Source organism: Quercus lobata, chromosome 3, assembly GCF_001633185.2.
Source record: "Quercus lobata isolate SW786 chromosome 3, ValleyOak3.0 Primary Assembly, whole genome shotgun sequence".
NCBI lineage: Eukaryota > Viridiplantae > Streptophyta > Magnoliopsida > Fagales > Fagaceae > Quercus > Quercus lobata.
The window spans coordinates 53,744,645-53,758,591 of NC_044906.1; the positions used below are offsets into that span (position 1 = coordinate 53,744,645).

At 34.5% G+C, this 13,947-nt stretch overlaps 2 protein-coding genes and 1 non-coding gene across 4 annotated transcripts; 2 read left to right on the forward strand and 1 right to left on the reverse strand.

The window, feature by feature from the left end:
* Positions 1-328: 328 nt before the first annotated feature.
* On the reverse strand, positions 329-424 carry LOC115983018. The gene has a single exon (XR_004089834.1). It is a non-coding gene; the product is annotated as a small nucleolar RNA Z102/R77 (small nucleolar RNA).
* A 2,471-nt stretch (positions 425-2,895) lies between these two features.
* Positions 2,896-7,857, forward strand: LOC115982238 (F-box/kelch-repeat protein At1g67480). Of its 2 annotated transcripts, none has more exons than XM_031104778.1 (4): positions 2,896-3,137; positions 4,603-4,672; positions 4,783-5,656; positions 6,985-7,857. In XM_031104778.1, the coding sequence occupies exons 3-4, from the start codon at positions 5,127-5,129 to the stop codon at positions 7,610-7,612; spliced, it is 1,158 nt and encodes a 385-aa protein (XP_030960638.1). In that variant the 5' UTR covers positions 2,896-3,137; positions 4,603-4,672; positions 4,783-5,126; the 3' UTR covers positions 7,613-7,857. The 2 variants fall into 2 exon arrangements, with proteins under 2 accessions (XP_030960638.1, XP_030960639.1); XM_031104779.1 differs by lacking the exon at positions 2,896-3,137 and adding an exon at positions 3,542-3,755.
* A 2,207-nt stretch (positions 7,858-10,064) lies between these two features.
* LOC115978777 (nuclear pore complex protein NUP54) lies at positions 10,065-13,817 on the forward strand. Its single transcript, XM_031100641.1, has 9 exons — positions 10,065-10,635; positions 10,730-10,783; positions 11,017-11,076; positions 11,172-11,282; positions 12,006-12,071; positions 12,147-12,233; positions 12,779-12,880; positions 12,974-13,123; positions 13,339-13,817. The coding sequence occupies exons 1-9, from the start codon at positions 10,288-10,290 to the stop codon at positions 13,444-13,446; spliced, it is 1,086 nt and encodes a 361-aa protein (XP_030956501.1). The 5' UTR covers positions 10,065-10,287; the 3' UTR covers positions 13,447-13,817.
* Positions 13,818-13,947: the final 130 nt, after the last annotated feature.

Below are 13,947 nucleotides of genomic sequence, written 5' to 3' on the forward strand. Positions count from 1 at the left end.
TGGCAATGTTGTTAAACAATTAAAATATATTAAGCAATGTCGTTAAACAATTAAATTAAAAATCATAGCACCTGCAGCACATACACAAATGGGTATTCATATTTCATTGGCCTAAAAAACACTAAAACAAATTTCCTTTATACTAAGTAGTCAGTAGTATGCATTAGTTAATTCCTCCCATTTTGTGACTATTTCATAGAGAATGGGACAAAGTCTCAAATCTGTACCCCTTTCAAAAAAAAAAAAAAAAAACCTGTACCTTATATTTTTTTAATAAAAATACATAAAACAAAATTAAATTGTAAATATTTTTTTGCGTGGAGAACGAGAATGAACAGCTAGAGCTAGTAGCCTATCACATGATTGATGCCATCATATTGGCAATCAAACCAATAGGGAAACATATCCTTGACCCTCATCATCTTGTTCTCCAAAAATTAAAAAACAAAAACCCAGCTTGTAAAATAGATATGTATTTTAACAAGCATAAAGAAGCAGTGTTGTTAAGCAGCCAAATGCCCACACAAAATTACAAAAACAATGATACAGACACATATTTAGAGCCACAGACCCGTACCTCATTAAAAAAAATTATATTATTTTCATGATGAAAAGTAAGTTGAGAAATACCGTATGAATTATGAATGAAATCAACAATTCAATAGTATATAAATTTGTTTATAATAAAAACAAAAAAAAAGTTAAAATTAGTACCTTATTTCCAACTTTGCTAAAGAGAAAAAAGAGGTAGAGCCACGTTAGGTAGAATAAAATAAGCTGATGATATTTTTGTTTAAATAGTAGGGTTTTAGGGTACGATAAAATTACAATTTAACCCTTATTAATGCGGGGTGGGGCAGGGCGGGGTGGGTCTAAAAAGTGTAAACCTATCCCCGTCCTGCCCCGTGGTGCGGGTCTAAAATCTCGCCCCATCCCCGCCCCACCACTTTTGCGGGGTGGAGAAAACCCGCACGGGGTGAAGCGGGGAGGGGTGTGGGTCAAGCGGGGCGGGGAAAAATTGCCATCCCTAAGAGAGACCATATTTAATTTGATAGTTACAATATTTCTTTTTAAAAGAATTAACAATTGCATTTCTAATGTGAGCGAAAGGAAATGTTAAGCTGACAATAATTACAAATTAAAAAGTCGTGAATTATAGTTAATTTAACTAGTAAAGTCTCTTGTTATCAAATAACATATTTGGAGTTTAAACTCTACCTATACCATAAACTAATTGATGTCTTGACTTGATAACAAAAAACAATCATTATGGAGTAGACATCATAAATTAAAATTCTATTGTATTTATAAATAAATAAACGATACAAAATTGACAAAATTAGAGTCCAAGTAACAAATAATCTAAATTTTAAAAAATATAAAATAAAATTTAGACAAATAAATATTATCAGAGATGCGCACGCATGATCATAATAATTGTACGAGCATAAAAGAGATAAATTATCAAAACATTGACAGGCATGTATCTCAATATTGTTTGTATTTTATTTTATTCTTTGATGGGATTAAGATGATATTTTATATAGCTAAATGTAATATTTAAAATTTTTTAATTTATACTTATTTAGATTCCTTTTCTTAGCAGTTGTTACCGTCATATGATTTGAAAGTAATTATTAGAAGCTTTTGGAGCACGATGATATGGTATGCTAGTATTTCCTCTTCTTACATTCAAAGTAGATCCACACAAATTAAATTTACAATGAATCCACGTGATTGTGAGAGGAAGAATGCACCAAATCATAAAATTTATCATATTAATAATTTATAAAATGGTTTATGTCTGTAGTATTATTTAAATAAAAGAGAAATGATATGTCTATAACATTTTTACAATCAGTAAGTGGCAAGTTGTTACTGGTTGTTATTGTTAGGGTAAAAAAGTAATCTTATTGTTAGTTTCAAATTTGAATCAATAACAACTAACCACCTGTGATTTGTTGTAAAAATATTGTAAACGTAACATCTCTCTAAATAAAATAATGAGAATTTTGGTAAAAATTTATCTTCAAGTCAACGTAACTGTTTTTTTGCCCTAAATAAAGGAAGAAAATGACTTTGAGGAAGTGATTATCTGATTGATCGGCCACGTCTTGTTTTCTCAATTTGACAACAAGAATTTCATTTTACAGAGCACCTTGTGTCTAAATTTACCACACCCAAAACTTTCAACCCAAAAGTCGAGTAGGGAACCAAGTACCCCACATACGCATGTACCAATTCAGCATAACTATTTATTTATTATTTATTATTATTATTATTATTATTATTATTTTTCTAATTTTAACTTCTAAAAAATGATTGACCGTGAATGTTGAATAATTACCGTATATAAATCTACTATAATCTGTTATAGTTTTAACTTGTCCAATAATTAATTATGAATGATGGATAATAACTTTACATAATTCTACCATATTTTATCTATATCTTAAGCTAAATATTGTATTTGTTAATACAATATTTAAAAAAAAAATATTACTATTTTTATAGGAATTATAAAAAGTTATAAAATTTAAAAAAAAAAAAATTTATAAAAATATTTCTAAACATATCTACCAGATTGGACGCACGGAATCATAATCCCAAAAGGTGATCACGGATTTAGTCATAATCCCAAAACTAGACCTAAAACCCAGCGGCTCAAAAACGTGTACATGGATAGAGTCATAGAGAACACTTCTGTCTGAGTAAGCAATTTTCACCTTATCCCATCAGTCTAACTTTTGACACACTCAAAATAATTAGAAAAGAAAAACAAAACAGAATGTAATATTTATAGATAAATTGTGTAGTAAAAAAACTATTCCTTTATGTCGGGAATAATACACAAAGATAATGCTGTGCTGGTCTTTTTCCTTATTACCAGTTAGGCAAATATCTCTCATACATATATTTCTATTTCTGTGACGTGGTCGGGTTCTGTCAATTTTATCTTTCCCTCTTGTTTTGGCTCTCCTTGATATTCCTATAAAACCACCCACTCTGCATTCACAATTGCCTCACCTTTATATTTCATACACTGATACACACACATATATATTGTTCTTTCTTTTTTTCCCAGCTCTGTAACAATCTCTTTGGATTTGGAATTTGATAACATCCTCGTTTTTCAGGTATTACTTTTGTCTCTAATCTTTGTTTCTTTTCATTGTACTGGTTCATGACTTTTGATTTCAGATCCACCAACATTTGCTCCTCTGATTCCTATGTTAGTGCTTATACTATGACATTTTTAGAAATCTATAATTTGTTTTGCTTGTTTCTCGCTTATGCCTAGATTTTATTTTTGAGGTTGTGATTTTTTACGTTGGTTTTTTTTTTGTTCTGCAAAATGGTATTTTGTCAACTGGGGTCTCGGTAAATATAGATTTTTTCATGACATTAAATCGAAAATTTGAACTTTTTTTGAAATTTTTTTGTGGTTGTGTCTAGCTTTCAATGTCAAATATGGTACAATAGCTCTTTCATTAGTGTTTTAGCTCTTATGAGTATATAAATACATGAAGGTTTTCTCTATTTTCTGCACTCTCTCTCTCTCTCTTTCTTTGTGTTTCAACTGTTGAGCTCCTATCTCTCGCTTTATTTGTTTCTACTTACTACCTCCACCTTTACTTGATACACTAAACTTGTTCTAATAGCTTTTACTTCCTAAAGTTTTCACTTTGTCATTCTTTAAGCAATTGACTTCAGATCTGGTTATTAAACTCTCTCTCTTGTTTGTAAATTTCGAGGTGAGGATATTAGATCTGATCTATTCATGATTTTCAATTGGAAAAACAAACACATAGCTACGGGGCCAGTTAACGATCTACTAATCCCTATAGCTTGAGTTTTACTTGTTTGTGAATATTTAGTTCTGCACCTTGGTTTTAACATCTATGCTGAATAATGATTTAGAAAAAAAAAAATTGTATAAATCTTTGATCTTTATATTTCTAGGCTCTTCTATTGTTATATTGTTGTTGTATTGGTAGGTGGGTCGGCGAGTGGCCTTTGAATTTACGCGTTTTGAAGTTTAAAGAGGAATATATAATAAGGCCTTTTTTGGATTGTTTATTGGGTCAATTTCATTTGTCTACCACTTCCAATAAAGTAGTGCCCTTTATTTATTTTTTATGCGGTGATGAAACGTGATGTATAGATATGAACACAGGAAGTTGGAGAAAATGCTTTTTTTATTTTAATTTTTAATTTCAACCGTTTGTTTGCAATTATGGTGTTTATGACCAGGCTAATAGGCCCTTGTAGGCCCCGTTCTTTGAAAACGGTAGTCGTGACTTTTTGAGTTTTATAATTCTCTTAGCTTTTCTGTTTGATTCTTGGTAATTTTTTTAAAGATACTTTGTGTTCATCATCCTGAAAGTGAAGTAATTCTCTTTTTCCATAAAACTTATCAAAGAAGAGAAAAAAGATAGTTATCATGACTACTGAAAAAAGTTTATGCATTTGTTGAGTCCATGTTAGAATTTCAGCCATAGGCTTAGCTGTTAATGTCAATGTTTTTTTCTTCGTGGGGTCTTTAACTCAATTTTCAGCGATACTAATTTGAATTGACTTTTCTTCTTCTTATATGATCAGGTTGTCCCGTACTTCAATCAAATGGAAGTTACAGGGGGTTAAAACTTGCTGATTTTTATGGCCTTGACTGGTATGAGATTCCCATCATGTTTAAGTCAATGATTTTATGTATAAACGTCTGTACTTTTGCATTCCTGTTTTGAAAAGTAGGCAGTGATAAATTTGTTGTATGCTATGTAGATATTTGGGCAATGTGCGGAGGAAGAAACAACTTTGGAGGCTTTAATAATTCATTGCATAGAAGAACAAGAAGAAACTATTCTAAGGGAAAAACTTTTGGCATGGCATTTGAATCAGACTGGACGAAACACAGAAAATCCTCAGCATTTACAGCTCAAGTGATTCGTTCTGCAACATCTTTTATGCCTTGGTCTTGCAGAATTCCTATTGGGGAAGGATACCATGAATTTCTCTAGTTTAAAGTCTGTCATTTAAATATATTGATACATTTTCTGGGTGATATAGTTGATGAGACAAGAATCAGCTATATATTTCAAGATTTATATAACTGCTCAATTCAGCCAATGGTGGGATTTGTGAGTGGAAAGAAGAGAGTGACGAAACCGAATATGTGTTTCACCAATCCAGTCCAGCAAAATATACCCACTTGTGGGAAAAGCAATCCTCGTTTATGTTCTCAGGTTGTTGATGATCTTGACAGCCCTGTTCTACCTGGGCTGCCTGATGATGTGGCAAAGCATTGCCTTGCACTTGTTCCTCGTTCCAATTTCCCAGCTATGGGTGGTGTGTGCAAAAGGTGGAGGTCGTTTATCCAAAGCAAAGAATTCATATCTGTGCGGAAATTAGCTGGGGTGCTAGAGGAATGGCTCTATGTCTTAACTCTCGATGCTGAAGAGAAGGAAAGCCACTGGGAGGTTCTGGATTGTTTGGGCCAGAAACACTGCCTTCTTCCACAGATGCCTGGTCCACTGAAAGCTGGATTTGGGGTGGTGGTTCTTGATGGAAAGCTTCTTGTCATGGCTGGCTATTCTGTAGTCGATGGGACGGGCTCTGCCTCCGCAGATGTTTACCAATATGATTCTTGCCTCAACAGGTTTATTTTCTGTTATAGGTTTTTTAAACGCTTGGAACTATGTTGCTTTATACTTGATTGATATATCTCAACTGGTTATGGCAATAGATTCAGATCAGTTGTCATATTTAATTGAAATTTTATTAATTTATATTTCAGGCTTGTAAATATTTTGCAGCATTTTGCTGGATGGTAATTTTTTATTTTCTTTTTCTAAATGGTTTTTTATATAACTCTGGAGTTTTTGAGTTTAAAACAGCCTTAACTTGGTAATTTTGTTCAAAAGAAATAACAGATTTGTACTGTTTGACCAATAACGGTAATAATAGGGTATTGTTAATGGTTGGCCTAAGGCCATAGGGTAAGAGATACTAAATATTCAATTATGAGATGTAATTCACTCGATTAAAAAAAAAACAGTAGACAATGATTTATTGGTTGTATGCACTATATGAGCACAAATTCAAGGCGGTTGTGTGTTACTTTTAATAGTTGTATACAATTTGACTTTATTTGTTTCATAAAGGATAAAAAAGAAATCATTAATAGGATTAAATACATTTGAACTTATGCCTATAGGGTAGTTGCTAACAAAATCCTTTATAATATTACTACCTTAAAATATTTAGAACTTCCCTTGAGATTACATGTAGTATTACAATCAATGGTGTTCTTCGAAAGCAGAATTCCATATAGAGATTTGTGCTGTGACCACTAAATCATTTAATAAGATACATTGTTCACTAGAATATGCAATACTTTTCCTGTCCAAAAATGAATTTATGAATTAGTTCCTATGTTTCTTGCCCCATAGCAGAAAATAAAAATGTGATAAGACTGTAAGCATAGACATCCTTAGTGCAATATCCTGTTCCAAGAGAAATTTGAGCCTAATTTTGGGGGTATTGACTTCAAGTTCGTTCGGGTTGATGTGCTTCAGTTTCAAAATATTACAGAACTAATCTTTCTTTTTTCTATCATTTCCACCCATACTGAAGTGTTACAGAACCAAATCAAAACAACTTCAGTTGAGGTAGGAATATTGAGGGAGATTTGACCCTTGTCTGCGCGAATGCCTTGTTTTAGTCAGCATTGTGTTGCAATACCAAGTTGTTGCTTTCTTGTGTTTGATTTGGTGGGTTCTCCATTTAGTTTAAGTATTGAATTGGGTTTCTACTCTCCCAACCACAAGATATCAAACACCATAAAAGATCTTGGTTTCAACAAGGGACTTGGTCTAACCTTCAAAAACGAAGCCCCCCTCCCCTCTATTTCCCCTTTTCTTTACTTCAATTTTTAAAATCTCTTTGGCTAGTTTTGTGACATTTTTTTTTTTTTTGTTACTGCAGCTGGAGTAAATTAGCAAACATGAATGAGGCTCGGTATGACTTTGGTTGTGCAGAGGTTAAAGGTATGGTTTATGCAGTTGGAGGTTATGGGATGGATGGCAACAGTCTATCTAGTGTTGAGGTGTACAACCCAGATACTGACAAATGGACCCTGATAGAAAGTCTTCGCCGCCCAAGGTGGGGTTGCTTTGCCTGTGGGCTTGAGGGAAAGCTGTATGTCATGGGTGGAAGATCAAACTTCACAATTGGGAATTCTAAGTTTGTTGACGTGTACAACACTGAGAGGCACACCTGGTGTGAAATGAAGAATGGCTGCGTCATGGTCACGGCTCATGCTGTGCTGGGAAAGAAGCTCTTTTGTATGGAGTGGAAGAACCAGCGGAAACTGGCAATCTTCAATCCAGATGACAATTCATGGAAGATGGTTCCAGTTCCATTGACAGGGAGCTCAAGTATTGGGTTTCGATTTGGAATACTGGATGGAAAATTGTTGTTGTTCTCACTCCAGGAGGAACCTGGTTACAGTACTCTGTTGTATGATCCAAATGCAGCCCCGGGCTCTGAGTGGAAGACTTCTGATATAAAGCCATCAGGTTTTTGCCTCTGCAGTGTGACAATCAAGGTGTAAAAGCTGTCTTTGGAAGTTGAGGATCTTCTCAACAGTCATGCATTTCTAAATGTGTCGGTCTTTTGCATTGACTAATTTGTGGCACTAGTCATAATTTACCCGTTTCTTATGTTGAGTTGTCAGGTACTATATGACTTATTGGATCTCAGTTTAATTTTGTTATGTATTCTGGTTCTGGATGCTACTTTTAATTTAGAACATTTCCTATGCTTGATGTTAAATATAAGTGTTATCTGGTTGGAACATTCTTAGTTGCAGCGTGTTTCATGAACAAAATTGATTTACGTATACAATGGGTATATATAGTCAGTGTCTTTCAGTTGAACCGGCAGATTTAAAAGAGGGATGTTGTTGAGTAGCAATAATGGCTGCCCACTCTCTAGGATTGTCAATAAAAAGGAAGCAATTAAACGAGTGAGTGAAGTAGCTCAACACCCCCAAGCTGGAAGCCATTGTCCCAAAAAGTGGAGGGGGATCTAGCATTTGAAGTGTCGAGCAAACTTAAGAGAGCGCAGTGATGTCCTCAAGGGTAGCCGTAAATTAGATACGTTTAAGGACAGCCATAGCGAGGAGTAATGCAGCGGAGTTAATTCCTCTATTCTAATGAGAAGCACCCTTAATTGAACTCAATCTGCAGCTCTGTTGCTTTCATGTCAAGAAGTGACCACTACTGGTTGCCCGACTCGACTTCTGCAGCTCTCTGCTGTAGTAGTAGTGATAAAGGTTCATCACACCAAACATCATATCCCCTTGAAGTGGAACTCTCCAATTGCCACAACAAAGCATAAAGGATGGTTCTCCTCCCTTTTGTTTGTGATTGCAATAATTGTGTATCAGCATTGGAGCTAAGTTTGCCCCTCGTGTAGAAAATTTACTACAAATCCTGATGAGATCTCGTTCCACATTACCCCAAGTTAAAGAAGCCAGCTGTTCAAGAGACTCAATACAGCCAAGTTAACTTTTAAAACAGTATAAAGAAGCCTTGGCCTTCCCAAGTAAGGCAATTCTCTGATCCTTCAAATCAATTCTATCAAGTATAAATGAAAAAGAAGATTAATGAGAAGTTCAAGGAAGCTGTTTGCGAGTAGCCATTTGTGTAGTAGCTCTTCTACTGAAATTGCACAAACTGGTTCCCAATTTTTTTTGGGAGGGGCGTTATAACTTATAATGTTGTTCGAGACATTGTATGCATAAAATAAACTTTGTCTGATTTATTTATTAAAGTGGTTATTATACATAACTAAAGTATAATAGGGCAGCACTGAGGGTGTGCTAATTGCTAATTTAGATAAACAATTGTGATTTTTTTATTTTATTTTTTTTATGGAAGTTAGAGGATTTTGATTTGATTTGTAGTTTTAATTTATTAGAATGTGTAACAGTGTAAGTTATTTTTATTTTCAAGGTTGTCATATTAAAAAAAAAACCACATTTCAAAAAAAAAAAAAAAATCACTAGTTTTGTGAAAGGACCTGGTTTAGGTCCAGTGCACTAAACCGGTCAGATGGTGACATGTTTCCAATGATGGCATATGTCCAAAAGTGGACATGTGTCACTATCTTAACGGGTCCATTATCACTGGACATTAGATCTAAACTTGACCATTTTCTTAAAATTACAAAATAGAAATAATATATACTGAGTTTTATAGAAAAAAAAAAAAAAAAAAAAAAAACCTAATCAGTGAGCTGTTAATTGTTTTCAAGACCATTTTGCCCCTAATAGGTCATCAAGTACCAGGTTCATTCATACGTATCTTTTGGTAATATGCAAACAACAACCATTATGTTACTTGCTGGTGGCTGTATAACCTTTATCGATTTTTTTTCTTTTTTTTTGGAGAACGAAATATCATTTTTGTGATTGGTCTTTAACTCATTTATAAACTTCATTTAATCATACCCTTGGTTCACTTTCTTAGAAAGAAAAAACAAAAAATTATATTCGTGAAAAAAAAAAAAATTAGCACTATAAACAAATCTATTCAAGTTGAGTTTCAAAAATTCAAACTTGTTTATTTAGTTTTATTTCAAATAAGAGTCAAGTTTATAACTCATCACTAAACAAAATTACATATTCAAGTTTAATTTTATTTTTGTCAAACAAGGTTGAGATTACTCTCAAACAATTTATTATATTTGAGACTGACTTGTTTAACAGTAGAATCTAAATTTAAACTTGTCTTATTTACTAAATAAACAAATATAAAAAAATGTTTTTTTCAAACTAAAAATCAAGCCATTTATAAACAACTTGGTTTGATGATAAACTGATAGCTTAGATGGTTATTATTACTATTATTATTATTATATTTTTATTTTCAATAAATGCCCCTCCCCAAAATCAGTACCAAAAAAAAAAAAAAAGAGTTAAAAACAAATTTTTGACTAAAGAATTAAAAACAAATTTAAATTGGCAGCATAAAAGTTTCACGGCTTCTGGCGCCCAAACACAAAATTCTCAGATCTCACCATCTCTCAGTCCTTCTCAACTTCAGCCCTCAAGCCAAATATCCCAAGCACTAAACACTCAAAAAAAAAAAAAGGAAAAAGAAAAGTTGGAGCACCTGAGCTGCAGAACTCAAAATGAGGCTCTGTGTTTAAGCAAAGAAACCCCCCACATTTTCCAGTTTCCCTCTTCCCACCACCACCACCACAACAACAACAAGAGCAAAAATGTTCGGCACTCCGTCCTCCACCCCAGCATTCGGCACTCCTTCCTCCACTCCAGCATTCGGCACTCCGTCTTCAACTCCAGCTTTCGGCACTCCAACGACGCCGTCTTTCGCCGGCGGTTTCGGCTCTTCTCTCTTCTCCACACCATTCTCCTCTCAACAACAGCAGCAGCAACAGCAACAGCAACAGACTTCGTTGTTTCAGCAACAGTCGCCATCTACCGGTTTCGGCTTCCAATCGACGCCGTTTTCTACGCCGCAGCCCACTCCTTTCCCCAATGCGCAATTGACTACTCAGATGGCTCCTGTGTCTCCTCTCCCTTTCTCTCTCGCCGATCGCGATATTCAAGTAAAACCCTAACCCTAACCCTAACCCTAAGCTCTTTTTCATTTTTGCATTTTGGTTTTGAGTTTTTGATTTTCTTTTGTGTTATCTGGATTAGGCGATTGTCGATGCTTATAAAGAAGAGCCTGGAAACCCTAAATATGCTTTCAAGGTTCGTTTATACGTTATCTTTTTCGGTTTCTCTCTGTTTAGATTTTCGAATGCATTGGATAACTTAATGGAGTAAATTCAGCTTAGGTTGTGTTTGTGGAGTGAAAATTTATTGTTCTTAAATAATGGAGTGAAAATTTCAGTTCGATTCAATGCCATTTCTGAGCAAAGGAATTGAGAAATTAGGGTTTTGGAGGTTTATGTTATGTGTTTACGATTGTGTTGATTTTGCAGCATTTGTTGTTCAGCGTAACGGATCCGCAGTTCAGGGTGAAGCCTGCTGGTGTATCAGATGTGAGTTTATGTTTGCATTGGTTTTTGTATTGTGAGCTACAAAATTTTTTGTTTGAGTCATTTTTGCTAAGTTTTGAGATAGTTTGTGTTCCCAGATTATGTGGGCGGAGGCAATGGGAAAGCTGGAAGGTATGGAAAGTGCTGACAGGGAGCGCCTATGGCCCCAGCTCGTTCAGGGTTTTAAGGATCTTTCACAACGTCTTAAGGTAATGTATGTTAATTTGAACCACAAATGGTAGCTTTCACAAGTGATCTTCTTAGAAGTTTGTACTGAAAAGATTGTTGTTTTGGATCCAACAAAAATAATATTGTTGATTTGAACAATTTCCATGCAATTTTTAGTTATCGAGAAAAAAATGATAATGGAATTATGGAAGCTATATTATTGCTATGACTTGATTGAAACTTATGGATGCAGAAGGAAAAGTCTTTGTATATTAGTAATGGTTTTGTAATGAATGAGGCCTAATGAAATAATTTTGAGTGAAGGAAATAGCATCAAGTATATGATACCACTTATGCTTTGGGTTAGACAAATGGCTATGATAGAAAGAAAAGGGTTAAAAATGAATTCATTTATTGGAACTTTGTATAGCTAGGTGATGACGCATATCGAGTAAGATGTTATGGCAGTAAACAATCTACAGCAATGAAAGAGTTAAATGGGGGGAATATATATATATATTCTGTTGGTAAAGTGAAATATTTTATATGAAAGGAATAAATTTAGCGATGAGGAGAAGATTATCTTGTTGAGGCTGCTATAGTTATTTTTCTGTTGTTTCTAATGTTGCACTTCCAAGGAGAAAAAATGGCAAGGATAATAGGATGTTCTAGTAAACCTTACCTTATGGATTGTGCCCTCTTCCCTTTTATTTATCATATTTTGGGGTAGGCCAGTATAACATTTTACTACTGGCTTGATGCAGCTCCAAGATGATGTCATTGTTTCAGATGCTGAGAGATTGCGAATTACCCAAAGCAATGTGAAGATGGTACTGTCTCTCTCTGTTTGTCTCTCTCTCTCTCTCACATGGATTTAGCATTTACATATCGAATAATCTCTGCAGCTTCAAAGACATTTGCAAGCTGACACTCTTCCGTTGATTGAAAGAATGAGACAGAAAGAGCAAGGTCTTCAAAGGCGTCTTTTAAGGGTGAGGACAAATTCTACTCTGTTTGAGAAACTATGCTAACTGTGTAGAATGATCTAGTCAATTGCATCAGAAAATCAATCTGTCTTGTCTGTTCTTCACTCTACTTTTGGTCCTTGAAATTTTGGGGTTCAAGTTTGGTCCTTCAAATATCAAAAAGTTCGGATTTAGTCCAGGAAACATAAAAAAATTCCACAATTTTGTCCCTCCATCTATGGGGTCAATTCAATTTTGGTCTCTTAAATATATGATTAGTTTGATTTGACCCCTCAAAAATGGGGTTCCTTAGCATCCTGTTAGTCACATAAACCAAAAAATAAATTGGGGGATGAAACTGTTCACTTTTTGAATTATCAGGGACCAAATCTAAAAGGATTGAATCCACACACAGTTTTAGGGACTAAAAGTATGATTTAGGTTTCTCAGGGTTTGCTTCTTTTACTGTTCTCTATTTTTTAGTCAAATCTGCAATTGGCTCTGAGGCTCGGGATAAAGAATTTCCTTGTAATTTCTTTTGACTTCTATCTTTGCATGTGATATTCCTAAAGGTAATGAGAATGGTGGAGGCATTGGAGGGTAAGGGTTTCCGATTACCCTTAATGAAAGGGGAAGTTGAATTGGCTGAGAAGTTAGCTGCAATAACTAGACAGGTAGACGTTTCATGCCCTTTACCCTCATTTTGATGCTTGGTAATTCTCTTGGGCTGTTATCTGGAGATGGTACTGATAAGTACAAATTTTCAGCTGAAAGGATCTGGAGCAGAACTTTCTAGAAGAGTACAAAACCTGCTGACTTTGTCCCGTGTTCAAGCAAATGGCATTGGTGCCGGAGGTTCTGTTTATCTTCCAGGATCAACCAAAATACATGAACAGAGTCTTGTTGATATGCAGGAGGTGAGAGCAGACTAAAATTTGAAAGCTCATCATTTTTTTCTTGACGTTTTAATTATTTTGAGGAACACTTTTTTTTTGGGGGGGTTAGAGTGCACTAATATGGCATAATAATTTATAACTTCTCAGTATGGGGCTTTACTATTTAAGTTTCATTATTAGAATTCTGAAAATTTATGATGTATGACATCATTGTATCTTCATTTTTTGTGGCCCAGGTTGTACAACAGCAGACGGAGGCCATTGCTAGGCTTGGCAATGTTTTGAAGAGAGATATCAGGGACATGGAGATCATTATGGCCGAGGACACAGAATTGACAGATTGAACTAATAAAGCTTAAACGCCGGACACTTTTGCATTTGTTTCTGATGATATTTTCAATGTGTTAAAAAAGCCTTTGCGTTTGAGGTAGCAAAAAAATCACTGGCGGCTGATATTACTCGATACCTATAGAAAAATTTTAAGTAAAATAGAAGAATTCGTTTAAGCTAACCTTTAGAGCATTAGAAACTCTCATTTACTCATAATAAAAAATCCCCGTTTTATAGAGAACAGGTCAGGCCACGAGGCAAAAATGACGAATATAGTTTTTTTTTTTCTTTTGGCCCAGTGAGCACACTCTAATACAGTATGATGTAGACTAACAATTGGGTTCCATTAATATGCATTCATGATAATTACAGCCAGTGGATGAAATTTGCTGCATTTGTTGCTTTTCTCCTGTGAACGTTTTCATAGGTCGAAATTTTTCTTTGAACTTTTATAAAACGGTTTAAATGATCTAATATGGTTGTGATTCAAACATCATTCCCGTTTCTTTGAGTAC